A 25,744-nucleotide genomic window follows, 5' to 3' on the forward strand; every position below is an offset into this window, starting at 1 on the left:
TTCAGCAGATGTTATGGGACACCTTGGATAGAATTCGGGTAGGAGTCAGAGGGTCTGGGTTCAGGTCCCCTCTTCTCTCTTTCCTCTTCTGGGCTTCGGTTTCCCCAGCGTTAGGGCTGCCCCGGCGTTCTGTGGTAACGCTCGAGCTCACCTTGAGCCGCTTCCGGTGGGTTTACCAGAGAGTGCACGTGAAGGCAGGAAGCTCTGTGTCGTGGATTCTGGGGCAGTGGGGCATCTCGGCCTCCTACCCTTGAGGACTCTTGGGATCCGGTAGCAGTTCTGATGGCGGAGAGGCTAGTCCTCAGATGGGCACCTCGGAGGAAGGGAAGCCTCCACGTTGGGCGGAAGTTCTGGCAGGCCCCTGGTGTCACCTCTCATAGTCCCTGTCCCGGCACCTGGGTGCCCTCTCCTCTCTCACGAGCCTCAGGGCTTTGGCTTTTTCAGAATACAGGTGTTTGGAAACAGAAGAAAAAGAGAGGAAACTCAAGTTTAAGGAAATACAAAAAGGCTCAGTGCAGTAAATCTTGCTGATGGGTCCCGATGAGATTGTAATAGCAGATGCAGAAGGCTTTTTCACAGTCCATTAGAAGTCTCGCAGAATGTTTAAAAGTCCTGGAGATTAGTCGCATAACAGTGTGAATATACTGAGCACTGATGAACCATACATTTAGAAGTAGTTAAGATGCATATTCCATATTATGTGTTTTTTACCAGTTTTTAAGGCAAAGGAAAGAAAAAAAAAGGGCTTAGAAAATGCCAACAAATAAATATCAACTCTTTTCTCCCTGGGATAGGGGGAAAATGCTATTTAGTTATGTTACAATAAACCACAAGGAAATTATGCAAACTTGGAATTTCTTTTTGGAGCATGGAATTGCTTATTTGTTGTAATTAACTGTGGTAATAAATAATTTTTAATCTAAAAGTAGTATATATTCATTAAGGAAAATTTGAGTACAGAAAAGTAGGCAAAAGAAAAACACCTCCTGTGATCCTACTACCAAAACATCCCTGGTGTGAACATTCTGGTCTATTTCCTTCTGATCTTTTTGTCTTTGTATAGGTTTGGGCTTGTCTCTACATTTGACACCAGGCGTGTTGTGCCTCCAGTTTTGTACCTGCCCTTGGACACTTACTGTTACATCTCAGGCCTCAGTTGCCTCGCTGCCTGTTAAGTCCCTTGAGTGTGTGCCAGATGTATTCGGGCATTCTCCTGTTCTGGGTCATGCATGGTTATTTCCGTTTCTTTGCTTGTTTGTATTATTTTATGGTTTTTCTATTATATACCTTAAAATTCACCATTTTAGCCATTTTTAAAAGTACAGTTCAGTGCATTAGTTACATTCACAATGTTGTGCAGCTGTCACCAGTGTTGCCAGAGTTTTTCATCACCCTGAGCAGAAGCTCTGTGCCCACTAAGCAGTGAGTCCCATTCCCTTCCCTCAGCCCCCGGCCTCCTCTAACCTACTTTTTGTCTCTATGAATTTGCCTATTCTAGGTATTTTATCATATTAAATGGGATATAATATTTGTCCTTTGGTGTTGGGCATTTCACTTAGCCTACTCTTTCCAAGGTTCATGCATTGTAGCATGTATCAGAACCTCATGATTTTTATGACCGAATAGTATTCCATCGTGTGGATATACCACGTTTTTTTTGATCTGCTTATCTTTTGATGGACACTTGGGTTATTTCCACCATTTGGATGTTGTGAATAATGCCGCCCTGAGTATTGGCTTACTTGCGTGTTTTGTCTTCGCTTTCATGGGGGGGGGGGTGCGTATATACGTAAGTATGGAGTTGATGTGTCATATGGTAATTCTGTTTAACTTTTTGAGGAATTGCTAAACTCTTTACTTCTTTAAGTATAAATAATGCTTAAATGAATATCTGTATACATGAAGCTTTTTTGATATTTTTACTTCTTTAATTACTTGGAGTGACATTAATGCCCAGTTTGAGGGTGTGGCAGTTTGAGACGGCGTGCCGGATGCGATCCAGAAGGATTGAATCTCTTCTGCTGCTGCCACGAGTGTTCGGGAATGCCCTTGTCACCAAACCCCCATGGCACCGGATATCGGCCTGTTCTGAATCTTAGAGAAGAGATGTTGTCCATCTCCAATGGAAGCACAGGCTGGCAGCGCCCGATCACCAGCCCTGAGTCCTTCTGCCTCCCGATCTCCTTGTCCCTGATGCTGACCAGCCCGGCGCTCCGGTTCTGTTAGATCGGACTCGCCAGCCCAGCTCTGGTCTGTCCTTTTCTCGCCATCCACCCAGCAAAGATGAGGTCGATCTGGCATATAAAAGATGTTTTCTAGCTGTGGGCCCTCCCCCTCCCTCTTTGCCTCCTCTTCAGAAGACCTAAGGCCTCTGTCCTGCTTGGGCTGATTCTCACGCCTTTCCCGTCTTTTGCTCCTGTTCTTCTCTTCCAGTTCTACAGCGAGTCGGGCATGCCGACCAAACACCTCTCCGACAGTGTGTGCGCCGTGTGTGGGCAGCGGATCTTTGTGGATGTCAGCGAGGAGGGCATCATCGAGAACACATATAGGCTGTCTTGCAATCACGTGTATCCTGCCTGGAGTCCCCTGGGCCTCATCTCTCCTGCCACATGTGCATTCCGGTCAGGGAGGGGAGGGGACGGCCGTGACCCTGGCATACCGTCTAGACCTTTAAGTGCGGGAGAGTCCCGAGAGGGCAGATGTTTGGGTGATGCTCTCTGCCAGAGAATCTGACACCCAAGAGTGGAAACTGGTCTCCCTCCCTCTTTCCCGCAGCTGGGAGCCACTCTCACGTAAACAGTTGATAGCCCCAGGAGCCTGAAGCTGCGCGCGCTGCCCCGAGGCTGGCTCACTAACCGGGAGGGGCGTCCTGGAGCCGGATGCCTTCCGAAGCCAGTCCTCCTGAATAGCATTTCCAGCGTTGGTCATGTGCTTGCTCGGCTCCCGTTCTGTGCTGTGTATTCTCTGTTTCGCCCCGAAACCACCCCGTAAGCTGGAGATCATTGTCCTCACTTCACATGGGAGGAAGCAGGGTCCGAGAGAAGGGCTGTGCCCAAGATTATACAGCTGTAAAGGGGGGAGCCAGGGTTCGAACCTTCCTCTAGAGCTAGTGCGCGGCACCTTGATGACGGCATGGGGCTCCGTGCCATCCCGGCTGCCCACCATTTCCCTTGACCGGTGGTGCTCAGATTCCACGAGTTCTGCATCCGTGGCTGGTGCATCGTAGGAAAGAAGCAGACGTGTCCCTACTGCAAAGAGAAGGTAGACCTCAAGAGGATGTTCAGCAACCCGTATCCTTTGTTTGGGAATGGGCAGTGGGCAGAAAGGCCCGGCCAGCGTCACTCTGCATTCGGGTCTTCCCAGGGCCCTTCTCCCCGCACCCTGGTACAGACTCACCGTTCCGTTTGGCTTGTGATCGAGGGGGGTTGGGGGTGGGACACGGGGCAGGACTAACAGCTCAGAGTCTCATCCTAGTTCTAGATACTGAAGGGTAAATTGGTAGCAGTAGCAGCCTATTTACTGTTTGCTTACTCTGCACCTGGCACTGTGTTAAGTGCTTCGTCCATGTTATCTCGTTTGATTCTCTAGCAACTCCGTGACCTCGGTCATATTATCCTCATTTTACAAATGAAATGATTCAGAGGTTGAAAAACCTATTCAAGGTTACATCGCTAATGAGTGGTGCCTTACCTGTGACATGTGGGGCTGGAGACCAGCTCTGTGCCTGTGGGGAGCCTGCAAGGTGCCAGGGTGGCTGAGGGACTCCCTGTTCCATCCCCTTTCAACACGGGACCGCTGCTCCTCCAAGCTACTCTGTACCCTGCCAACCCTCCCCACTCGGTCCTCCTCACTGCCTCACCACCTGTCTGTTGGAAGTTGCCCAGCCACTGCCCTGGTTCCCCCCTTCACTTCCTCTGGGACTCAGGGGCCCAGCTCTCTCCCCTTCCCTCTCCTGGCTGCCCTGTGTGCCAGGGTTCCCTATCCCCTGGACACTAGCTGGGCTGGGCGGGGGCCACTGCATTCCCAGCAGATTCCCACAGCCCCCAAAACCAGAGGCTCTGGCCTGTCCCCTGAAAGTTCCTTGCTTGGTTCTTCTAGGGTCTAGTTCAAGAATGGTTAAGTAACTCCACGGTGAGGCTGAGGCTTGGGGCTTCCCCGCAGTTCTTAAGCATTGGGCCAGGCTGCTCTTTCTGATGCTTTTGGAGGGGTTCCCCCACAGTGTCATGAGGTTTAATCTGTGCTTTCCCCAGAGCTGGATTCCCAGACTCCCTCTCTAAGTGTCTTGCCCAGCATTTAGCTCTTCAGTGGTAGGAAGGGAACTCCTCTCTGGGGCTGCTCGGCCTCCGTGGGGCCTGGTGTTTAGTGGTGCATGGGGATTCCTTAGAGCCTGTGCCGGGGGTTATCCCCTGTGACTAGCCTCTTGCTCCCTGTTCCCTTTTGCCTCGGTCCCTAGATTCAGCCCCTTCCTTGACCTAGCAAACCTTCCATTTGGGACATTACAAGAACCTTTGAGATGACCTCATCCCCCTGCCCACCTCCCTGCAGCCCTTGGCACAGACGGATTTACAGCAGTCTCAGACCGTGTGCTGTCACACCAACGGGCCCTCTTCGAGAAGGTGTTATGGGAGGCCCTCTCCGCATGGTGGTCTCAGACAGCTTAGTTTCACCTCTCCACCCTTCTCCCATGTCTGTCCTGTCTTCTGCACTGGTCCCCTCTCCACTGCTTCCCAGTCTCTGGGTTCTGCCCTTCTTTCTCACATGGAGAGGCTGGTGGGGGCTTCCACTCCTTGTAGGCAGCTGATTTCTGTGGAGCCATTGAAAGTGTAGGCAGACCCTCTCACCCATCCCCTAGGCCAGCCCTAGCAGCTCTGACACATAGCCTCTTTAACGCACTGACAGCTGGGAGAGGCCTCACGTCATGTATGGGCAACTGCTGGATTGGCTTCGATACTTGGTAGCCTGGCAGCCTGTCATCATTGGCCTGGTGCAAGGCATCAACTACATCTTGGGCCTGGAATAGTCAGGAAGAAGAGCATCTGCCCGCTATGGACCTCAGGGCGCTCTCCTCCCTGCCCTCCAAGACTTTCTGGGTGGGAAAGACTCAAAAGGGGCACTTGGGCCACTCAGGACCCCTCCAGCGGTGCCCGGACTGGGGAGGGAGATGATGGAGAGCCAGCCAATGGGGCTGTCAGCAGTGGGGGCTTTTTAAAAGAAAACTATTTTGATGAATATATTTAAAAAACCTTTTTTATTGTGGAGCATAGGAATTGCCCCAAATCCTCCAGGCCTCGCCCTCCTCGCTTGAGCAGGGCGGGAGCAGAGCCACAACATTTTTGGTTTAAAGGAGCCTTCTCATCTCTGGCTGAGAGCTTCAGCCCACACCCCCTGCCCTCCCTTCCCTCTGTGGGGCTCCAGCTGATTCACTCAGTGCGGGAGAGCTCATGGGCTCCGCCCGGTACCATGATGCACACTGAGGGAGGGGTGAGATGTCTTCCTTCCTCCCTCTCTGGGCCCCGCAATCGGTGTCGTGTCCAACTCTGTCTTCCCTTGTCCAGGACCCATAGACTGGTTGGGGCAAGTGGAACCTTGTCCTGACTTCCAGGGAGGGAAGCCCTGGGACCTCACAGTTCACTAAGGATTTGTTTGGGGCCAACCAGAAACAGCAGCAGCTTGGGTAACCTGCCCCCAGCCAAGAACAGAGTCTGTGTATAGTTGGGTCGTGGGGACTATAGTTGGCAGCAGTGATTGAAGGCCTCTTGTGCAATCTGACCCTGCAGCCCGGAAGTGGTGACAGGCGCCAAAGACCACTCTGCCACATCACTTCCTTCCCGGAAAGCCTGCGTGAGAGTGTGCGTGTCTGTTCATGCGTGGCAGTAGAACTATGACAGATAGGACTTCTCCTTGTCGTCAGACAGTGTTCCCTTGAAGCTGCCAGGGGATTCCCAGCCCAGGGAATGAATATCCCTGTCAACTTCCACGTTCATGGGTCCTGCCTGGGCCTGGCAACAGGAGTGGTGGTGGGTGGGAAGAGAAGAAGGCAAGGCCCAGGCAAGTATGGGTTCTCAAAAGAGGTTCCAGGTAGGCCCCAGCTCTGGCCCTAGGAGTTTTGAAGGAAGTGGGAGGGCAAACATGGGCCTTGAGCACTGGGTTCCTAGGGCATGTGGCCCAGCTGGGCCTGCCCCTTCAAGCGCAGCAAGAGCCAAGCAGGATCTTGTCATTCCATTCTGAATAAAGCTCCATGAGCTGGATCGGAAAGCTGAACATCCATCTTGCTTTATTCTTCCCGGGGTCCCTGGGAGTGCCTTGTCTTTGCGGCCTTTTGCTGTTCCCATTTGAAAGCTGGATCCTACGGGTGGTTGACCCCACCCCTTATCCGTGGGAATGGTGGGATGCCAGACTTCTGTCCTGTGGCAGAAGGGCCCTGGAGCATCACTGGGTGACTCTCCTCACTACCTGAGGTGAGGTCAGTGCCCTGCCTGCTACCAACACCCCTTCTCATGGGCCACTCTCAACTTCGGCTTCTCACCCAGCTGTGGCTTCCCATGGTCCCCCACTGCTCATGTCAGTGGGCCCATCCTCAGAGAGTGGAATGGGGACCAGTTGAAGGGTCCAGGGATCATCCTTTCCCTCTTGTCCCCCTTACGCATCAGGCTCATGTGAGAAGCCAAGACCAGACTGTCCAAGGCTCTCTTTTCATACTTCGGCAAGCCTGAGTCCCATGTCCTCCCAGCAGCCCAACTCTTGTCTTGGTTCCACTCTGAGGTAGAGTCCTGTCTCCTCACCCTCCCATCCCCCAATCACATCCCCAAAAGACTGTGTCTCAGAAGCCCCAAGCAGCCTTGCCTCCTGACCTAACAACTGGAGATACTGGCGCTCCCGGGGAGGAGTTTCGTGATGCATCCTCCAAACCTAGTTCCATCTCCTGGCTTTCCTGGCTCTGTCCCCAGCATCCCATCCCCCTGATCACAGACCACAAACCTCAGACACATGGGTCTTGTCCTTCATGCTGATGTGTGTGTGGACTGGGTCACCAGTCTGCCTCCACAGACACTGGCATGACCCCGATCATGAGTACCTCCTCCAGCTTTCATCCCCAGTGCCTCCCACGCCTCACCCTAGTCCCCACCCTGCCACAGCCCCAGTCCCCGCTCCATTTGTCCCATCAGCCACCAGGCTGGTGCATTTATATAGCTCTGTTGTTGCTGGAGCCAGCACTAGGCTGCTTGTTCCCCCTCTTCCCCGGGAAGTGCCCTCCCCTCCTTTTAGGGTCAGCACTCCAGCTTGTGTTCCAAGTCCTCAGCCTGGCTCTGAGAGGTTCCTGCACACAAGGCCAAAGAATGCTGTCAGCACAGTTCCCACGGCATGGCTCACGTGGGGCCGGACACGGCTGGACTGAGTGGAGCTTCAGGAAGGGGGGATTCTGAAAGAGGGCTCTTCGGGGCTTCTCGAGAGCCAGGTAGGGAGAAATCTAGACTTCCTAGTGGACCTCGACCTGTAGTTCTGGCCAAGGGGCTGGGATGAGAGAAGCAAGAAGGCTTTATGGTTGGTGGGGGGCGGGGGATGGTGGAGGGGGTTGGTGGTTGGAGGGAATGGAGAGCCTGAGAAAGGCCAGGATGACAGGCTGGTGTGACATTGAGCCTGAAATGGTCAAAGTGATCCAACTTGGGGTCCCCAGTGCCTAGGAGAGTTGACCCCTTGAATAGCGGTGTGAATGTGAAAGAAGAAACACGAGGCCTGCTCACATAGACGCGAGGGCTGGTTCTGAAGAGCAAAGGTGGATGCCGAGGTCCTGACTCTTGGCTGGGACGGAAGAATCCACCCGTGAGAGACTCTTTCATGAGTTCATACCATCTGTGCCCCTGGGAGGGTGAAGCTGAGCGGGGCACCAAAGACCCAGTCCGATACCATCTGGAGAGTAGGGGAGCCTGGGCGTTAGCAGGAAGACTCCAAGCCAGCATGAATTCCGGCTGCAGGGGAGGTGCAGTGCACAGGCTGGCGTCATGCTCGGATGACCCCTTAGTAACTCATGCTTGCTGATTCCCTGGCTACAAAAAAAAGTGAAAGTGAAATAGAGGGGAGAGGGACAGTGCTTTCCCAGAAGGACTTCACTAATCTTGCCCTTCCCAGAAGCTGCTCCAGCGGAGAGGGCTTTGCTTCTCTGTGACGGGGTAAGTCGCTGGCCCCTCTGTGGGTCCGTTTCTCCATCTCTGTAACGAAGGGGTTCGGGTGGACTCACAGCATCATGTTAATGGTACTAAGAGCTAGGGTGGGCAAGACTGTCACTAGATGGTCTTCAGGTTTGCTGCTAAGTGCTGAAAGAGCCCCAGCCTCTGCTGGACGCCTGGAGTAACTGAGTGGCAGTGCCTGGCGGCCCAGAGTTCAGACCACGGGAGGGCTGTGCAGCCCACAGAAGGACAGGCCCATAGGAATGGCTGGGGTCCAGCCACTGAGAATTTTGATAGAGAAGTAACTTATTCACATTCTCCTCCCCCGCCAGCCCCCAGAGAGGAAGTTGTTACAGATAAATAGAACCAGGCACGCCAGCTCCTGACACATCCGTCAAGACCATGAGACAGAACTGGACACCAGGTGGGACCTGGGGCTGGCATGGGCGGACGGGTGCGGTCTGAGAACAGAAGGGCGCCGTGCGGGCGGTCTGAGAACAGAAGGGCGCCGTGCGGGCGCCCTGAGCCTTACCCGCCGGGGCATCTCCACTCTGCCATTGTGCTGTGGCTTTCAGCCTCTGTCCAGGTGCTGTGGTTCTGGCTCCGGTCCGGAGTCTCCCTGTGCTCCATCCAAAAAGGGCCAAGACGTGGGTGGGGCCTGAGGAGCCCTTCTGCTCCTCCGACTCGCTGGGCAGAGCCCAGGAATGTCTGGGCCAGACTTGCGTCCAGGCCAGGATGTTGAGCATTCCTGGCTCAGACAACAGTTGACCTCTGTGACCGTCCTGCCCTCAGATCGCAGCCCTTTGCGGGTTCTGCTTTTGTGTGCCCACATGGTCTGTCAGCTGGCTGGAGCCACACCGATACCTCAGGCCACTGCTGCTGCCTCAGCTGGGATCACGAAGGACCCCTGCCCCTCTCGGCTCCCAGTAACTAAATGGTGCCCAGCATTGGAGGTGACCTGGCCGGAAGTGCAAGGCCCACTGAGTAAGGAGCAATTCTGATGGGAGCCCAAAAGGACACAGTGGTCAGGGGGTGGGTTGTGGGCACAGAGGGTCCAAGGGTGGGGCTGACTCCTGAGCTGCCCCCTACCCCCACCTTCTGCCGTGTAGCCCCACCACCCAGGCCAGCTTGCCAGAGCGTCTGGCACATTCCCTCCCACCCAGCACCATGCGTATGGGTGCGGGGCCCAGCTCCCGAGATGCTCCCTATCCAATGGGAGGGAGAGGAGTCAGACGTCAGGGTGGTCAGGACTCCCAGACCCCTGACTGGAATATGCTCCAAGGCCCGGTCTGCTCCCCTTCCCCCAGCCCCCTCGCTCTCTGGCCACCTCAGAGGAACAGTGGCCTCTTGCTGCTGCCTCCTTGGCCAGGGCTCCTAGAGCCACCAGGGCCGAGCACTAGAAAAGGTCATCCTGAAGAAGCAGGCTCAGGAGTCCTCACCAGTCGTCCCCAGATTCCTCTTGTTCAGCCCTGGGCCTCCCTGTAGACAACCACGCTTCCCTATTAACAGACTTCCCACCTGGGTAGTCACAGCAGCCACCCGGGCTCCTGAACTGCGGGGCCTGGGAGGCAGGGCAGCACAGCAGAGGGGAGGGTGTGCTCTGCGGAAGAGCTAACAGCCGCGCGTGTCCCTAGATGGAACGCTGACCTTGTCCTGTACCGCCTGCAGCCGCTTCCCCTTCAGCATCCTCTACTGGCTGGGCAACGGCTCCTTCATCGAGCACCTGCCGGGTCGGCTGAGAGAGGGCAGCACCAGGTGAGGGGCGCAGTGGTGAGGCCAGCGGTGGTGCGGGGGGGGGGGGGGTTCTCCTGCGGTCCTCTCATGGCCTTCGGTCCTCTGCTTCAGCAGGGAGTACCGGGGGGCACGCACCCATCTGCGGAGGGCCCTGGTGCTAGAGGAGCTGAGCCCCGCCCTGCACAACACCAACTTCTCATGCATCTTTGCTGATCCTGAGCAGACCGCCCAGCGTCATGTTGTCCTGGCCCAGCTCTGGGTGAGAAAGCTGAGGGAAGGTTTCCACGGACAGGAGGAGCCGTACGGGGCCGGGGGGGCAGGCTTGGCCCAGAGTGGCCTCCAGCTAATGTCCACCGTGCCCCCAAGTGGAACCTAGGATTCGAGCAGGGGAGGCATGGCGTAGAGAAAGGTGACAAGAGATATGTCCCCCACCCTTGGGCCTGATCCTTGTCTGCCTTCACTTCCCCAGGCTGGGCCGAAGACCATCGTGCCTTCCACTCAGGAAGCCCCGCCCTCCAGCAGGTCCCCTCTGCCTCGTCACCGCGACAGGTGAACTCCAAAGCCTGGTTGAGTCATCACCTCTTCACTGAGGTCTACACGCTCTTGCAGCTCAGGCCTCCTTCTGATGGACTGTCCCAGGGAAGGGATGGGGTAACTGCTGCTTCTGACCCACAGCGACATCTTTGTCACACCCGGCAGGGCCCGTGGTGGGCATGCATAAATGGTTTTTCAATGGAGGAATGACGACATCTCTGTCATTTAAGCCATCATTCCACTTACAGAACTTGGCTCATCCTAGGAGGGAGTGTGAGAAGAGAGGGACTGTTGCTCAGAATCTAAAGACAAAACCAGGGGACACTGGCCATCAAAAGAGAACAAGTGTAGGAAGCTCCTGTGGCCCCAGAAAGGGCAGGAGAAAAGCCTGGAGAGAAGGTAGGTAGTTGGGAAGACTTGGCAGGGACAGAGATGTGCTCTAGAGAGCCTAAATTTCCTTCTTCCCACATTGATCAAGATAGCTCAGCACTTAAGGGAGAAAAATAGACTTTATTTACAAGTAATAACATTTAGAAAAGATCCATCCCTGGCCCTTAAAAACCTTCCCATCACTCCAAATCCCACCCCAGTGTAAGTCTGGGGAAGGTGGGGGATGAGCTGCAGCTGAAGGCTGCCCCACCCCCAGCCCCTGCTGCTGCACCCAGGCACGGGGCCCATCTGTTCTGGAAAAGAGCATCTTCTGGGCATCTGAGCCCTTGGGTGGATGGGAGCACCTCTGGGTGCACCCACTAGGTCAATGCCCAGTCCTGGACTTCAAAAGCGAAGGGCCCTGCTGGGCCCAGCCACCAGGAGCAGCAGGGACCGGGGCCTGCTCCTCCAATGGTCCCTTCCGGATCCAGAGGCTGAGGACTGACTCCGCCCTTGGGCCCAGCCACTCAAAGCCAGCCTCAAGTCTGGTTGTGATGGAGAAGTGATTTTACTCTAAGAAAACATGAGGCAAGGTTGGGAGAAGACCCAGACTCTCCAGGCCTCCGGGGCCAACTCATCCGTTCACCTAGCGAAGGCTCCAGTGAAGATCCAGGTACCAGGCCAGGGTGTGGGCAGGTATCACTGTCTCTAGGGGTCTGGCCACTGTTGGCCTGGGAGCTGAGAGAAGGCACTGAAAGGGACAGAAGGAAAAGGACCAGGCGAGGTCGGCGTTGAGGACACAGGTGCGGCCTCTCACTGGTCCTGGCCCTTTAGTGCTTTGCCTGAAAGAGAGAAACAGAGTCACGTGGCTGGAGACTTGTGATGGTAGCCTGTACCAGATGGCTCAACGAGGCCTCTTTCGGCCCCCAAAGCCCCCTAACTAGGATGCCTTCCTCGGGTGTGACCTGGACACGTGCCTTCCGGTCATCAGCTGCCGGCTGTGCCGAAGCAGCCCTGGGTCTCCTCTCCTCCACAAGCAGGTACCCAAGACCAGGACCGCCCACGCTTAGCCCACCTCCAGCGGCCTGGCTAGGCTCTGCCTTGGAAGCCCCCCGAAGGGTGGCCTGGGGGAGTGCCCCGCTTCCACCCACTTTCCCAGGAGTCCAGCCACCCCGTTCCCTGTCAGTGCCTCCACCTTGCCCTTGGCCCGCGGGGTGGCAGTGGCGGCAGCGAGGGCGGCGGTGGCAGCGCTGGCCGCGGTAGTGGCGATGCGCGGAGAGCGGCGGGTCCCGCTGCGGGTGTTGGGGGAGGCCTTGGACAGGGCTTTCTTTGAGGCTCCCCTCCGCAGCAGGCTGTTCCCAAGCTTCTTGGGCGTGTTGAGGATGCTGAAAGCCATGGACTGGCGGCGGTCGGCCTGTCGGGGAGGGAGGGGCTGTCAAAGTGGGCTGCTCTCATGCCCGGCCACCAAGGCCCCTCCCCTCCCGGGGCTTCCTCCAGCCTCCCACTAACCTGTTTAGCAGCCGGAGCGTTGGCTTTCTTCTGGGCCTCCATAGTGCTCTGTTTGCGCCCTTCGTGTCGGTCCCGGGGAGTCATGGGGCGTGGGAAACAGCTGGTGGCCTTCTTAGACTATGGGGAAGAGAAGTTTACATCCAAAGCCAGACGTGTGTCTCAGGGTTAAGTGGACCTTGTAAGTCAACACCGCCGTCCCCCCACCCCCAACAGTCCCCACATCAAGCCCTCGGAGAGTGAAGGCTCCCCTTTAATCCACTTTTCAAACTTAGGAAGCTGGGCTAGATCTGGGCAGGCTGCTAGACAGAACAAAAAGGGAGCCAGAGGCTCCTACCTCAGGGGTACCAGGGCCCTGATGGGGCTCTGAGGAGACCCGTTTGCGCTGCTGCCGGGTGGTGATGCCTGCGCCCTCGGCTATCTGGGCTGGCTGCATGCTGGCTCGGCGCAGGGTCTCCCGGGGGTCACCGGTTTTCATCTCCTCATCTGTGATGGTAGCCAGGCTCAGGGAAGGCTGGGTGGAGCAAAAGGAGAGGTCAGGGGGGCAGGACTGCCCCAGAACTCCTCACTGGCCTGGTGTGGAGCGCAGCTCAGGCCTTGCTGGGGCCAAAGGCCTCCCTTGCCGTTGTCTTCTCTACTGTTGCCTTGCATGCTGGCCACAGGAGGAGGCCGGAGCAGACCTCCCCCACATACTCAGGCCCACCCATGGTGACCTCACCCCAGACCCTTCTCTGCAAGCTAGTCCATGGAAGCTTATGGTCGCCCTCCACAGCAGGCCAGAGGGCACTGTGGGCACTCTGGGTCAGTGGGTAGTACTGGGGTGGCAGGCCAAGGGAGGAGGAGGGGAGCCGGCCTGGGGCCCGAGCTCACCCTGGACTCCAGGGGGTAGCAGGTCTTCAAGTGTGGGGGGCACACCCGGTTGCGCTGCTGCAACTCCGCGATGCGGTTCCAGTCGTCCAGCTGCTCGGGCTCATCCTGGCAAGTGCCCATGTAGAAGCTGTTCCTTCCTGGGGGGGGCGGGGAGGGAGGGAGATGGGAGCGGGTGGGGCCGGAAGGCCAGGAAGAGTGAGGGCAGCAGCAGCGGGTCACCCCCTGGTCCTGGCATCTTGCCAACCTTTGTGTCCACCACTGCTGTCCCCCTGTCCCGTGCACTTCAGGCTTAGGGCCTCAGAGTCGTGCCCTGCTCAGTGCTGCAGATCCAGGGGCGGGGCCCCCAGACCACTTCTACCCTGGGGGCTGGCTCGCTGCTCTCCCCTGGGGAGGTCAAAAGAGATCCTCTGCAGAGGCTGTGACACCTTAGAGGAACTAACAGGACCAGGAATTGATACCGGGGGGTCCTGGAGGGCAAAAGCCTTCAAGCAGAATCCAAGAATAGAACACCGGCCCAGCAGGGCTCTTCTGGCACCCCTTACCCCCTGAGATGGGATAATGGAGGACTTGCGCTGACCATCACTATTAGGCTGGGAATCCCAGGCCCCTTATGTGAACGCTGCCCGTCACTCTGGCTGAGATGAACAGCAGCCTGATGGACAGGCAAGGCGCTGAGACTGCAGGGAAGAGGGGCAGGTGAGGTGCTGGAAGGTAACCAGCCTTGGGGTTTTAAAAGTTGGTCCCTTTCCTGTGCCAGGATCTGTTTCCCATCTCATGTTTGTGTGTTTCAAGCCCCTGTGGTCCCCTCACCTGGAGGAGCCCCACTGGATACCCCAGCCTGGGAGCGGCGAGCAGAGCTGCGAGTGGTGGGCCGGTAGCCAGGCAGGCTGAGCAAAGCTGAGTTGCCATCGTCAGGAGAGCCCAGGCGGGCTAGAGACTGCGTGGAAGAGGTGGCTCGTGGGCCGGCCTGGGAGGCGGGGGCTGACTGTGTGCTGTAGAAGGATGAATTGGCGCTGTCTGGCTCTTCCACATCTAGCTTCTGGAAGACAGAATGAATCTGGTAGGGTGAGGCCCTGACAGTCCATAAAGCAGCCTCCTGTTCCCCTTCCTAAAATGCCTGTGTTCCCATGCTGCTTTGCGGGGATCCTTAGCTGCATATCCGCAAGAAACGGGCCTTGCAGCTGAGAATCCTGCACGAGGAGCTGAGGCTATACCCATTTTCTCCTGCCTACGGACAATGCTTTGAAGGCAGAGTGTGTATCGGACCATTTTAGAATCAAGGTGTAACAAATTGATCAGCCTACAGGTCACAGCCAGCGGATGGCAGGGGGGCTGGAATGCTCATCTCCGGGGCTAGTCAGGCTCACCCCACAGCCTCCACTGTCCCTCAACCCGAGCTCGCCACGGCCCTGCCCGTCTTTTAGTTCTCCAGCTTCTTGGTAGCAGAGGGCAACCCACACAAAAGAGGGGCCCTCTGCTGCACCAAACGTACCTCCCCACTCCCCAGCCTCCTGAGGATACGGAAACAAGGGCCAGCCGGAGTCCCCAGCCTGGCAGGCAGCCCTCTGGGTGGCCACAATGCATCTCAGCCACAAGGAGGTGTACTGGAGGAGGCCCAGGGCTGGGCTGTAACTTCTTCATAATCTCTCCCTTCAGCCTGCACAGGGTCAGTGCTACCCATGGAAAGAAATCGGCCTTAGAGCCAGCAGGCGTCCAATTCCAGCCCTGCCCCTTTCTAGAAAAGAGGCCTGGTAAGTCCCTGTGTTTCTTGGGACCTCAGCCTTCCCCTCTGGAAGATAGGGACCAGTCAGCCCTGCCAGCCTTGGGAGGCGATTGTGAGGACCCGATGGGAAGGTGCCCTTACGAGCAAGTGAGCCTGACTGGCCTGCAGCCCCACGCCCAGCAGCCTGACCTTGGTCATGGTGATGTTGATGATCTGCGTGGTGCGTCGACGAGCGGAGCGGGTCTTCCGGCCTGAATCCAGGAAGACGTCCCCCAGGGAGTCCAGGCTGCTCTCCAGTGGAGCCTGACCCCGAGCAGGGATCGGGGTGAAGTAGAGAGACTCCAGGGATTCTACCTTGGGGGGCAGTCGCTGGGAGATGGGTGAGGCTGGCTCTCCAGGGATGCTGGTGCCATCTGGCTGGGTTCGAGGCAGCTTGCTGTAGAAAAGGCATTTTGTTCATCCCCGTGCTCCAGAGTGACCGGTTCCTACATTTACTACAAGCAGACCAGGTCAAGCACCCCATTCTTGCTCTAATTTTTAAGAGGCACCCAGGAAAGCCCTTAACCTGGGCCCTCCCTCCATTCCACTCTCCATCCCCAGTGAGCCCCTCTACTCCCGTGGCGCTCTCAGGTCCGTAACACTGGCAACTCCCGGACGCCACTGTCCCAGACATCCCCCCCGGACACCCAGCTCCACAGTGAGTATGTCCAAACTAAGTCCATCTGTCCGTTCCTCCTGGATCTCCTACTTCAGGGAACGGGAGCAGCCTCCTGCTGCGCGCCGCCAGCCACGAACACGGGCACAATCCTACCTAACAGCTCGCTAACCACACCCCAGTCCGCTTGCATCTCCTTGGCCGGGTCCGCCTCATCTCCTCTCACCTAGACTTAGCGGCACCTGAAGGGAGGCATCAGCCTGGTGACAAGCAGGGACTCAAGCCTACCTCTGCCACTGTGGGACCTTGGGCAGATGACTGCCCCTCTAAGTCCCAGTCTCATCTGTGAAAAGGAGATAATCATAGAACCCACCTCAGAGGATTGTGAGGGGTAAATAAATGCATTAATATTTTTTGGGTGTTTTTGTAATGGTGTTGACACGCCTCAGCTTCTTTACTAGTTATGAGACCAAGCTTTCTAAAATGCAAACTGGACCAAATACTCCCTCATTTCAGACCCTTTCGCGGTCCCTCGATGCCTTTAGGATCAAGTCTAAACTTCAGTGGGGATCCCAGCCAGGCTCTTTCTCGGCCTCTGCCCTCTGCTCCGCTCTGTTCGCTGGGCACACACACCTTCAGCTCCTTTGCAGACTCCGAGCAGAAGTGACAGCCTCCAGGAAGCCCCTTCTGACCACTCGTTTCTTTTTACTCCCATTGTGCCCTATGCAAACATGTGGCCTACCACCTGTGACCAGTTTCCTTACTCTACGAATAAGCTCCCAGAGGGCAGATGGACCGCATCCTTATCGCACTAGGCCCAGTGGCCAGGACACAGCCTGACAAACAGGAGGCACTCGGTGGACAAGAGGGCGGCAGGGTGCCTCCTCACCTGGTGATAGTGAGGGGAGTCCCCTCCTCGCAGCTCAAATCCAGGCTGTCAATACTCAAGTCCAGCTGAGGCTTAGCCTGGGGCTCCCGGCTCTTCAGGGCATCAGTCGCCACCTGGAACTTGCCCAGATCGCGAAGCTGCTGGTCAGCATGGGCAACCTGAGGAGGAGAGGACCAGGGAGAGTGAAGACAAGCCCAGGCAGAGGCAGCCTGGGAGAGGGGTGCAGGGGTCTGTCCAAGCAGAGACTCACCTGCGCCTCCAGGCTGCGCACCTGGGCGGTGAGGTGGCGGCAGGTCTGCTCGGCCTCCTTGGTCTTCAGGCCGGCCTGCTGCAGCTCCCGGCCCAGCCGCTCAGCTTCAGCCCGCAGCTCTTTGTTTTCCTTCTGCAGCTGCTCTAGGCCCCGGAGCTGCTCCTGCAGCTCTTGGTTCTGCTGTTTCTTGGCATCATAGTGGGTCTTGGCCTTTTCCATCTACATGGGCAGACAGGTAGGGTGGGGTGCTGGGGGTGGGGCAGGGACTGGGGGGCAAGAAGTTGGGCAGTGGGCCAGGGCTGGGGGCCCCTCACCTGTAGCTTGTAGTGCTCAGCTGCCTGCTCCTTCTGGTTCAGCTGGGCCTGCAGCTCATTCAGCTGGGCCTGGAGGCGCTGGGCTTCCTGTTGGCTCTCCCCTCCCTGGGCCTGAAAGGCGTGACAAACGCTGACTGGGGTCGCTTGGTCTGTCCACTCCACCCAAATCATGGACTTGCCCTGGGCTCCTGGGCTCCATGGGTGTTTTCAGACTCCTGTATTCTCTCGACATGCACAAAAAATCCTTTTACCCCTGCCCCCAACTCCCACCTGACTTGGACACACCACACACCCCCCAAGGTCCACATTCTGCAGGAGCTTTCCCTATCCGGCTAATGCCGTTTCTGGCAGAGTTCTGACAGCCCTATCTTTGCGACCAGGCACAATCTGTCTCATTCTCTCTCCATGAGTAGTCTCCCCAAGAAGACTCCCTACTCCCCAAAAGGGACTGAGCCTCAGGAACATGGGTACAGAGCTAGGCACCTGGCCCATGAGCTCTCTGAGGAACTGTGAACTCTTTTTCTCCTCAAAACCACTGTGGGAAGTAACTTCCTCCCCATTTCAGAGATGAAGACACAGCTCAGAAATGGAAACGTACTGACCAGGATCACAGCACAGGAAGACTTGAACCTTGGCCCACCTGACTCCAAAGCCTGTGCGGGCTCACTGACGATGCTGCACTGCCTCCTGCCCAGACCACAGACTCCTTGGGAGCAATGCCCATACCCAGTCCTTGGTCCCTCTGTGCAAGGCCCGGGAGCACTTAGCTTGTAGCAGACACCGGACTAGCTGGCCTTACCTCTCCTACACCTCCAGCCCCGGGCAGGCCCCCAAACGGGGAATAAGGATCTGGGGTTTTGTTGAAGACTTTATGTATTTGAGAGAGACAGAGACAGAGAAAGCAAGAGAGAGCACGAGTGAGGAGGAAAGGGAGAAGCAGGCTCCCCGCTGAGCAGGGAGCCTGATGCGGGGCTCAATCCCAGGACCCCGGGGATCATGATCTGAGCTGAAGGCAGACGCTTAACCGAGCGAACTACCCAGGTGCCCCAGTTTGTTTCTAAGATTTATGTATTTTAGGGGCGCCTGGGTGGCACAGTGGTTAAGCGTCTGCCTTCGGCTCAGGGCGTGATCCCGGCGTTGCGGGATCGAGCCCCACATCAGGCTCCTCCGCTATGAGCCTGCTTCTTCCTCTCCCACTCCCCCTGCTTGTGTTCCCTCTCTCGCTGGCTGTCTCTATCTCTGTCGAATAAATAAATAAAATCTTTAAAAAAAAAAAAAAAAGATTTATGTATTTTAGAGTATGCGCGGGAGGGGCAGAGGGAGAGCGAGAGAGAATCTCAAACAGCCTCCACCCTGAGCGCAGCGCCTGCCATGGGGCTCAATCTCATGACCCTGAGATCACGACCTGAACCTAAACCAAGAGTCAGACCCTTACCCGCCTGTGCCACCCAGGCGCCCCGATGAGCATGTTATCACACAGTGATGGCATGGAAGGGCGCTGAGGGAAACGAAGCTCTGCGCTCCCACCAACTCCTGTGACCCACCAGGGCTTTAGTGAGTCCCAGGTCCCCCGGTGCCTAATTCCTCTGCCCCTGGTAAAAGCTGTGAAGCCTGAACTCTGAAAAAGCAGATATTAAACCAAAGAAGGTGACATTGCTGAAAGTATTAAGAATATTAAGTGGCCGGGACACCTGGGTGGCTCAGTCGGTTTAGTGTCTGCCTTCAGCTCAGGTCATGATCCCAGGGTCCTGGGCTCCAGCCCTGTATCGGGCTTCCCGCTCAGAGAGGAGTCTGCTTCTCCGTCTCCCTCTGCCCTCCCCCCCCCGCTTGTGTTCTCTCACGCTGTCAAATAAAATCTTTAAAAAATACATTAGGTTGCACTGTAATATCAAATGCTGATGACACTCCTCGAGGCTAGGCTGTCTAGAGAAGTGCTGTCCAAAAAAACATTCTACAGTGATGGAAGTGTTCTGTATCTGCCTGTCCAATCTGGCAGCCCTCGCCATACGTAGCTACTAAGCAAGAGAAATGAAGCTAGCGTGACTGAGAAGCTGAATTTGTAATTAAACCACACAGGACGAGGAGCTACTGTAGTGGAGAATGAAGGTCTGAGGGATGGGCGTCGTTCTCGTCTTCCCTCGAGAGCGCCAAGAAGGTGCACGCAAGGGCCCCTGAGCCGCAGGCAGGTGTGCGGCTGTGAGGCCCTCCTCTGCCCCACGCCCACCACAGCCCGAGGGCTTACAGAGCACCTTCCCTCCCCCACTGTATCCTACCTTGAGCTTCTGCTGCTGCACCTTGCTGGCTTGGTCATGGTCAGCTAACTTCTTACTCAGTTCTTCCACCTGGAGCAGGGGAGGAAGAGAAGGCAAAACTCAGGAGGCCTTCCCCTGGATGTCCAGAGACCTTAGGAGCTTTCCCCGGATAAATCCCCAGTGTTCCTAGAAGAAACGGGTCCTTTCTCTGGCCTCCAATTAGGGAAGAGCCTGCTGCTTAGGCTGGTTGGCAGGACCTGAGTGAGGTGACCCCATAAGCAGGGGCTGCCAGAGTCATCTGCCCACGCCTGCCTCTGTCCCCAGCCTGCAGCCTCCAGGCTCAACCCAAACTGAGTCTGGGGAGCTGACACCCCACTACCACGCTACTACTGCCACTATTCCTAGCCCCAGCCTTCCCGGGTTGGGGACAGGAACAGGGGACCGAGTCTGTAATTCTAGCAGACAGTAATGAACACCCAACCCTCCTCCCCAAAACTGCCAAGGCCCACAGATGCTCAGACCTCTTCCCAATCTCCATAGGCTGTTAGGGCTGGTGCTCGCAACGTGGCCGCTGGGGTTAGCACTGGGAAGCGGACGGCCGGACAAGACCAGGGGCAGCCCTTCTACCCCAAGCCCACCCCACTCCCACAGAGGAGAGGAGCAGAGGGAGGGAGGGGTCGAGAGGGAGCCTAACAGCCACGAGCACTGCTGGCTCCTCCAGGCGTTCCGGGAGCTCAAGCAGGAACCGACAGACGAGAGGCAAGAGCTCCATTGCCGACTGTTTGCTATTCGGTCTCAACGTCCCCATCGTCTCAGGCTCCCTGGAGGCGGCGATGGAAGGAGAGGAGGGCCCGGTTCCTCAGCAGGCCCCAGGTGACTGAGTAGGAGGGGTGCTGGAGAGACGGTGCTCCCGCTAAATACCAGCCCGGTAGCCTTGCCGTCTAGGGCAGCACAGGGAGATCCCTGTGAGGGCCCAGCAGCCAGGCCGGCCCACCTCCTGTCTCCCGTCAAGCCTGGCCTTCCTGTTCCCAGACAGCTCTAGTTCATGCTTGGGGTTAAAGCCCCAGGGGTGATGGGCAGCTGTCCTGTGCTCACAGCCCTCCCTGACCTGTGAGGGCTGCTTTCTTATCACCTTTACGGCTTCGGCGGGAAAGAAGGGGGCTGGGTTAAACTAGGCCCAGGGTCACTGCCGCTCCTCTTAGTTTGGCACTCAATTTTGGAACAGAACTTGGAGATTTGGGAATCCCAAGGAATGCTGGTCACCAGTTCGGACCTGGGAAAGATGAAGCCTACCCTACCCCTCATCTCTGACAGCCAGAGGAGAGAAGGGACAGAAGGATGGGGACGCCGACCTGGGCTGGGTGGGATGAGGCCCGAGAGAGGGCCCAGCACACCGCACTCCTGGGCAGCCCGGGCCTGGACTCCATGGCTTGACCCTGCCCCCTTCACAAACAGTTCGCAACGGGAGCGGCGGAGGCAAGCTGCGGCCGGGGTCATGCACTGAGACGGGTCACCGCTTAAGCAGCCAGCATTTATCGGGGACCCCAGGCTTTACCTGCTTAGTTTGCTCTCTCTGAAATACCTCTAGCTGCTCCACCTGTGCACGGGGGAGGGGCAACGGAGACAGGGTGAGATGGGGGCAGGAGGGATGCTAGCCCTACCGCCAGGCTGATCTCACTGAGGCTCTGAGACTTCCCTCCAAGGAATGCGACTTGTAGTAATTTTTTTAAATGCCAGTTTGGCTCACTCTAGTCCCCAGCAGCTCCTAGGGTCTCCACTGCAGGCACACCTGCCTAGGACCATGTGCTTCTAGAACAGGCTGATGGCCTTCACAACTCGACTCTCCAGGAACAGAGCTTTCAGGGAGGAGGAAACTACTGGTATTTTCTTTAGGACAGTAGGGGGCAACGTACTTGAACACTACCAGCCACCCTGCGAGCGAGGGGAGACAAGACAGAAGGGGACATCGTCCCTTCTCTCAGGTCCGATCTCTGGGGGCGAGGCTGAGCTGGGCATCTTACCTGGGCAGTGAGTTTCTGCCTCTCGTCCTGGAACCGCTGCCTCTCCTCCAGGACCTTGACCTTGGCACCCTCATACTTGGCAGTCATCACCTCCAGCTCCCGGGCCGTGTTCTGTGCTTCCCGCTGCATCTCAGCCAGACGGGTCTCAGCGTCAGCACGCACAGCTGCCAGCTCTTGGCCATACTTCTCCCTGGCCTGGTCCAGCTCCACTTCCAGATACTGCCGGCCAAGGCTGGCCCGCTCGCCCAGCCCCCGGTTCTCCTCTGCCAGCAGGCCATGAGCCTTCTTCAGCATGCTCAGCTGCTCCGCGTAGCTGGCCTTCTCAGCCCGCAGCTGCTGCGCCGCCCGCTCTTGCTCCGCCACCTTCTGCCGCAGGGGCCCCAGCTCCCCGAGCTCCCGCTGGGCCCGCATCAGCTCTGCCCGCAGCCCACCAGCCGCCTGCTTGCTCTGCTCCAGCTCGTCCCGGTGGCGCTTCTCAGCCGCTGCCTGCTCGGCCTGCAGCTGCTGGCACAGGTGTTTAGCGGGCAGCAGCTCGCTCACGAGCGCCTGCGTGCTGGTGTGCTCCAGCTGCAGGGCAGAGAGGGCCTGCTCCTTCTGGAAGAACTTCTCCTGCCATGTCTTTAATTCTTGGCCCAGCTCCTCCGCTCGCTCTGCCTGCGAGGCCAGCTCCTGCCGGAGGCTCTCCGAAGCCACCCGCTGTTTCTCTGCCTCCTCCCGGAGGCTCTGGACCTCCTCCCGCAGCGCAGAGCTGCGCTCGGCGGCCCTGGCACTATTGCTGGCGGTCTCTGCCTGGAGCAGACGCAGCCTCTCCTCCAGCTTCTGGCTCTTCTCCGACTCCGCTACGACCAGCCGCTTCAACTCCTTGCTCTCCCCCTCTTTCTCCAGGACCTGGCGATTCAGGATGGACACCTCCTCCTCCAAGCTGCTGATGAGGCTGTTTTTCCTCTCAGCCTCCTGCTGGCCCCGGGCCACTTGGGTCTTCCACTCGTCCTCAGCCTTGCTATGGTCTTGGGCCTTGGCGCGGAGGGTGGCCAGCTCCCTTTGGGCTGTGGCTAAGGTGTCCTGACTGCGCCCCAGCTCCTGGGCCTTCTCCTCTAACCGGCCCTGCAAAGCCTCCAGGGCCCCGGCCTGCTCCGCGCGGGAGGCGCGCTCACGCTCCAGGCTGCGCTCCAGGCCGGAGGCCTTCTCCTGGTGCTCCCGGCACTGCCGCTCCAGCTTGCTCACCTCCGCCCGCAGAGCCTCGAGCTCAGGGCCTTTTCGCGCGCTCTTTCCTGGAGACTCCGACTGCGCTCCTGACCCAGAAGGGTCTTCCCCACCGGCCGGCCCGAGAGACTGCTGGCGCTCCTCCTCTTTCTTGGCCAGCTGTTCCCTCAGTCGCTGCACAGTCTGCTGCAGCTCCCCCAGCTCTGTTCTCTGGGCTGCCTCCTGCCCACGAAGCTTCGCCAGCTCCTGGTCCTTCCCTTCCTTTTCCCTCAGGGCGTGGGCCAGGGCTTCCTGCAGGGTCGCGAACTCCACACGCTGCTCATTGAGGGCATTCTGCAGCCGCATCTCCAGCTCTGCCTTGGCGGCCTTCTCCAGGGCGAGATCGGCCTGGGCCCGGCCCCGCTCCTGGGTCAGGCGAGCCACCTCCCTCTCCTGCTGCCCACGCTCCTCCTGCTGCTGGCCCTGGCTCTCGATCAGCGCAGCCCGCAGCCTCTCCAGTTCACTGCCCATCTGCTCGGCCTCCCGCTCCATGGCCTGCAGTGCCGCCTGCGTGCTGCAGAACTGGCGTCCCTGCTGCTCTTCCGGCCACTCTGCCTCTCTGTCTCCTGCCCTCAGCGGCTCCTTGAGTAGCTCACGGGAGGCTGTTCCCTGCTGCTCTCCTGCCTTGCGCACCAAGGCCTCGAGGCGGGCCACCTCCTTGCCGGTGGCAGCCATCTTCTCCTGCAGAGCGGAGAGGTCGTCTGCCAGCTTCTGGGCCCTGACCTCCTTCTCCCGGACCTGCTGGAGGGCTCTGGCCAGGTCGGCATGAAGCTGAGCCACCTCACTCTGCTGCCGGCTGATCTGGAGCTCGCTGTGGGCCTCGATCCCTGCCACCTTCTCCTTGGCCTCCTGTAGTTCCTGGCGGGCCTTCTCGCATTCCTCCTTCAGGGTCATCAGCTGTTCCTGGAACATGGCACCGTACTGTGCCTCCTCTTGCTGGCTGTCCTCGTACCGCTCGCGCCAGGTGGCCACCTCCTTGGCAAGCTGTTCACACTCACCCTCCGCCTCACGCTGGGAGGCTATGGCCTCTGCCAGCTCCCGCCGCAGGGCTTCCATCTCGACCTCATGGGCCTCCCCCAGCTGCCGTAATCGGGCCTCCAGCCCCTTGCGCCCAGCCCTCTCTTCTTCTAGCTCCTTCCGTTCCTGCTTATGCTGTTCCACCAGACACCGGGTCTCTGCCTCCAGCTTGGAGATGTGACGCTGCTGCTCCTCCAGGGCGTCTGAGGCCCTGCGCTTCTCCTCTTCCAGGCTGCCCTTGGTGATCTTCAAGGACTCCTCAAGAGCCCGGACCTGCTCCTGGAGCTGGCCCTTCTCCTGGGCCACCCTTTCTCTCTCGGTTGCTTTCTGCTGCTCGGACCTCAGCTGGACCTTTAGCTCTGCCACCTGGGCCTGGGCCTCACGCTGCTCCTGGCGGGCTGCCTCAACACAGGCACGGAGTTCCTCCACCTTCTGGCTCAGCTCTGCCTTCTCCTGCTGGGCCTGAATCACCGAGGCCTGGGCGCTGTCCTGGGCTTCATTAGCGGCCTGAAGTTGCTGTTGCAGGACCTCTAGCTTGGCAGTCTTCTCCTTCTCCAACGCTTCCAGCTGCTGGAGGGCCGAATCCCTCTGCTTTAAAGAAGACTGCCGCTCCTCGACGGCAGTGGCCAGTCGCTGGGCATGGTCTCGCCTGGCCGCCTCCTGCTCCTGGGCGGCTTCCGCCAACTGCTGCTCCTTTTGCTTCAGGCTGCTGCTCAGCTGCTCCACCTGCTGGCGAAGGCCCTGGGAGGCCTGTTCTTGCTGCTGGAGGGTCTGTGCGAGCTGGGCCTGCTCCTGTTTGGCCTGCTGCTTCAGGCCGGCCAATTCTTGATCCTGCTGCTGGAGAGTGGCATTGAGGGTGGTGAGCTCCGAAGTCAGCGTGGCCACCTGGGCAGACAGCCGGGCCCCCTGAGCCTGAGAGGCCTGCTCCAGCTCGTCCTTCGTCTGGCTGAGGTTGGACAGGGAGCCCTGCAGCTCGGCAATGAGGCCGGCCAGCTGCTGCTTTTCTTCTTCGAAGCGGCCCCGCTCGGCAAGCAGCTTGGCTTCCCGTTGGCCCTGCTCAGCCTCCAGCGCCTCCACCCTGGCTTGGAGCTGGGTGTTGTCTGCGGCAAGAGAGGCTGCCTCTTGCTTCAGGGTTTCCATCTGGTGAGATAAAGAGACAAACGAGAACCAGCGTGACTCCTCGATCACCACAGCACCTGTGAGAACTGTCTTCGCCGCTGCTCCTGTGCGTTCCTACCTGCAAGACGTCCCCCAACACTTCGCCCTTCTCCCGGGGTGCGTTCTCCCGCAGCTGGGCCAAATGTTCTTCCAGCTGTGAAAGTTTTCCCTGAAGGATTTCATTCTTTTCTTCAAGGCATTTCTGAAGGTAAACAAGAGCCTCATGTGAACAGAGACAGAACAGGCACTAGGTCGCCAACAACATATGGAGCCCTACCACCCTGTTATCAAGATCCCCTTTTGCCGACCTTGGGAAAAACGCGGAAACCATGGACCTGGGATCATGAGGGACCTGACTTTCTAGCCCTAATTTCAGGGCTGAATTAAATCACATGACCTGTTAATGTCTTCTTCCAGGCCGCTGAGTTTACTTCAGATTTCCTTACTTACAAAAAAAAAAAATTTCCTTACTATATACCCTTCCTCAGACAAGTCTTGGCTCCCAGATTATCCACTCACTCACCAGCTCAGAAATACCCCCAGCCACGCTTGGGTGGCTCAGTCAGTTAAGTGTCCAACTCCTGATTTCGGCTTAGATCATGACCTCGGGGTCGGGAGATTAAGCCCCACATCAGGCTCCCTGCTCAGTGAGGAGTCTGAGATTCTTTCTCTCCCTCTGCCCCTCTCCCCGTGCTTGCTTGTGCTCTAAAATAAATAAATCTTTAAAAAAAAGAAAAAAAGGAAATCTTGGGGCACCTAAGTGGCTCAGTCGTTAGGCGTCTGCCTTCAGCTTAGCTCATGATCCCAGGGTCCTGGGGTCAGGCCCTGCATTGGGCTCCCTGCTCAGCGGGAAGCCTGCTTCTCCCTCTCCCTCTGCCCCTGCTCGTGTTCCCTCTCCCGCTGTATCTCTCTTTGTCCAATAAATAAATAAAATCTTTTAAAAAAGTCTTTCTTAAAAAATACATAAAAATATATACGCTATAAATATATATATATTCATATATGTGTATACACACACATACATATATATATATTCATATATGTG

General features: G+C 57.5%; 3 protein-coding genes across 8 annotated transcripts in view; 2 read left to right on the forward strand and 1 right to left on the reverse strand.

Annotated features, from left to right (window-relative positions):
- The window catches only part of RNF121 (ring finger protein 121), a 78,133-nt gene extending 71,872 nt beyond the window's left edge, over positions 1 to 6,261 (forward strand). For both annotated transcript variants that reach the window (XM_008707287.2, XM_040630798.1), the window contains exons 7-9: positions 2,434 to 2,567; positions 3,189 to 3,290; positions 4,900 to 6,261. In XM_008707287.2, the coding sequence (XP_008705509.2) occupies positions 2,434 to 2,567; positions 3,189 to 3,290; positions 4,900 to 5,020 (357 nt within the window). In that variant the 3' untranslated portion in view covers positions 5,021 to 6,261. The remainder of the gene's footprint in view (positions 1 to 2,433; positions 2,568 to 3,188; positions 3,291 to 4,899) is intronic.
- A 1,325-nt stretch (positions 6,262 to 7,586) lies between these two features.
- Positions 7,587 to 10,636, forward strand: LOC103678014 (interleukin 18 binding protein). 3 transcript variants are annotated; one of them, XM_040630800.1, is made up of 6 exons: positions 7,589 to 8,168; positions 8,498 to 8,589; positions 8,958 to 9,149; positions 9,800 to 9,920; positions 10,011 to 10,158; positions 10,369 to 10,636. In XM_040630800.1, exons 2-6 carry the CDS (start codon positions 8,568 to 8,570, stop codon positions 10,450 to 10,452), a joined length of 567 nt encoding a protein of 188 aa, XP_040486734.1. In that variant the 5' UTR covers positions 7,589 to 8,168; positions 8,498 to 8,567; the 3' UTR covers positions 10,453 to 10,636. The 3 variants fall into 3 exon arrangements, with proteins under 3 accessions (XP_040486735.1, XP_040486734.1, XP_040486733.1); XM_040630801.1 differs by having other exon boundaries at positions 7,587 to 8,589; positions 10,014 to 10,158; XM_040630799.1 differs by having other exon boundaries at positions 7,589 to 8,589.
- Positions 10,637 to 10,923: 287 nt separating this feature from the next.
- NUMA1 (nuclear mitotic apparatus protein 1) overlaps positions 10,924 to 25,744 on the reverse strand; it is a 39,306-nt gene continuing 24,485 nt past the window's right edge. For 2 of the 3 annotated variants that reach the window (XM_040630796.1, XM_040630795.1), the window contains exons 13-26: positions 24,779 to 24,901; positions 21,283 to 24,681; positions 20,817 to 20,858; positions 19,283 to 19,351; positions 17,010 to 17,120; positions 16,696 to 16,914; positions 16,446 to 16,603; positions 15,091 to 15,337; positions 13,989 to 14,217; positions 13,179 to 13,315; positions 12,646 to 12,822; positions 12,312 to 12,428; positions 11,998 to 12,216; positions 10,924 to 11,644 (exon numbers count right to left, since the gene is read on the reverse strand). In XM_040630796.1, coding sequence (XP_040486730.1) covers positions 11,633 to 11,644; positions 11,998 to 12,216; positions 12,312 to 12,428; positions 12,646 to 12,822; positions 13,179 to 13,315; positions 13,989 to 14,217; positions 15,091 to 15,337; positions 16,446 to 16,603; positions 16,696 to 16,914; positions 17,010 to 17,120; positions 19,283 to 19,351; positions 20,817 to 20,858; positions 21,283 to 24,681; positions 24,779 to 24,901 — 5,259 coding nt within the window. In that variant the 3' untranslated portion in view covers positions 10,924 to 11,632. The remainder of the gene's footprint in view (positions 11,645 to 11,997; positions 12,217 to 12,311; positions 12,429 to 12,645; positions 12,823 to 13,178; positions 13,316 to 13,988; positions 14,218 to 15,090; positions 15,338 to 16,445; positions 16,604 to 16,695; positions 16,915 to 17,009; positions 17,121 to 19,282; positions 19,352 to 20,816; positions 20,859 to 21,282; positions 24,682 to 24,778; positions 24,902 to 25,744) is intronic. The other variant, XM_040630797.1, reaches the window with a different exon arrangement.

Source organism: Ursus maritimus, unplaced genomic scaffold (assembly GCF_017311325.1).
Source record: "Ursus maritimus isolate PB19 unplaced genomic scaffold, ASM1731132v1 scaffold_16, whole genome shotgun sequence".
In the NCBI taxonomy this organism is placed as follows: Eukaryota; Metazoa; Chordata; class Mammalia; order Carnivora; family Ursidae; genus Ursus; species Ursus maritimus.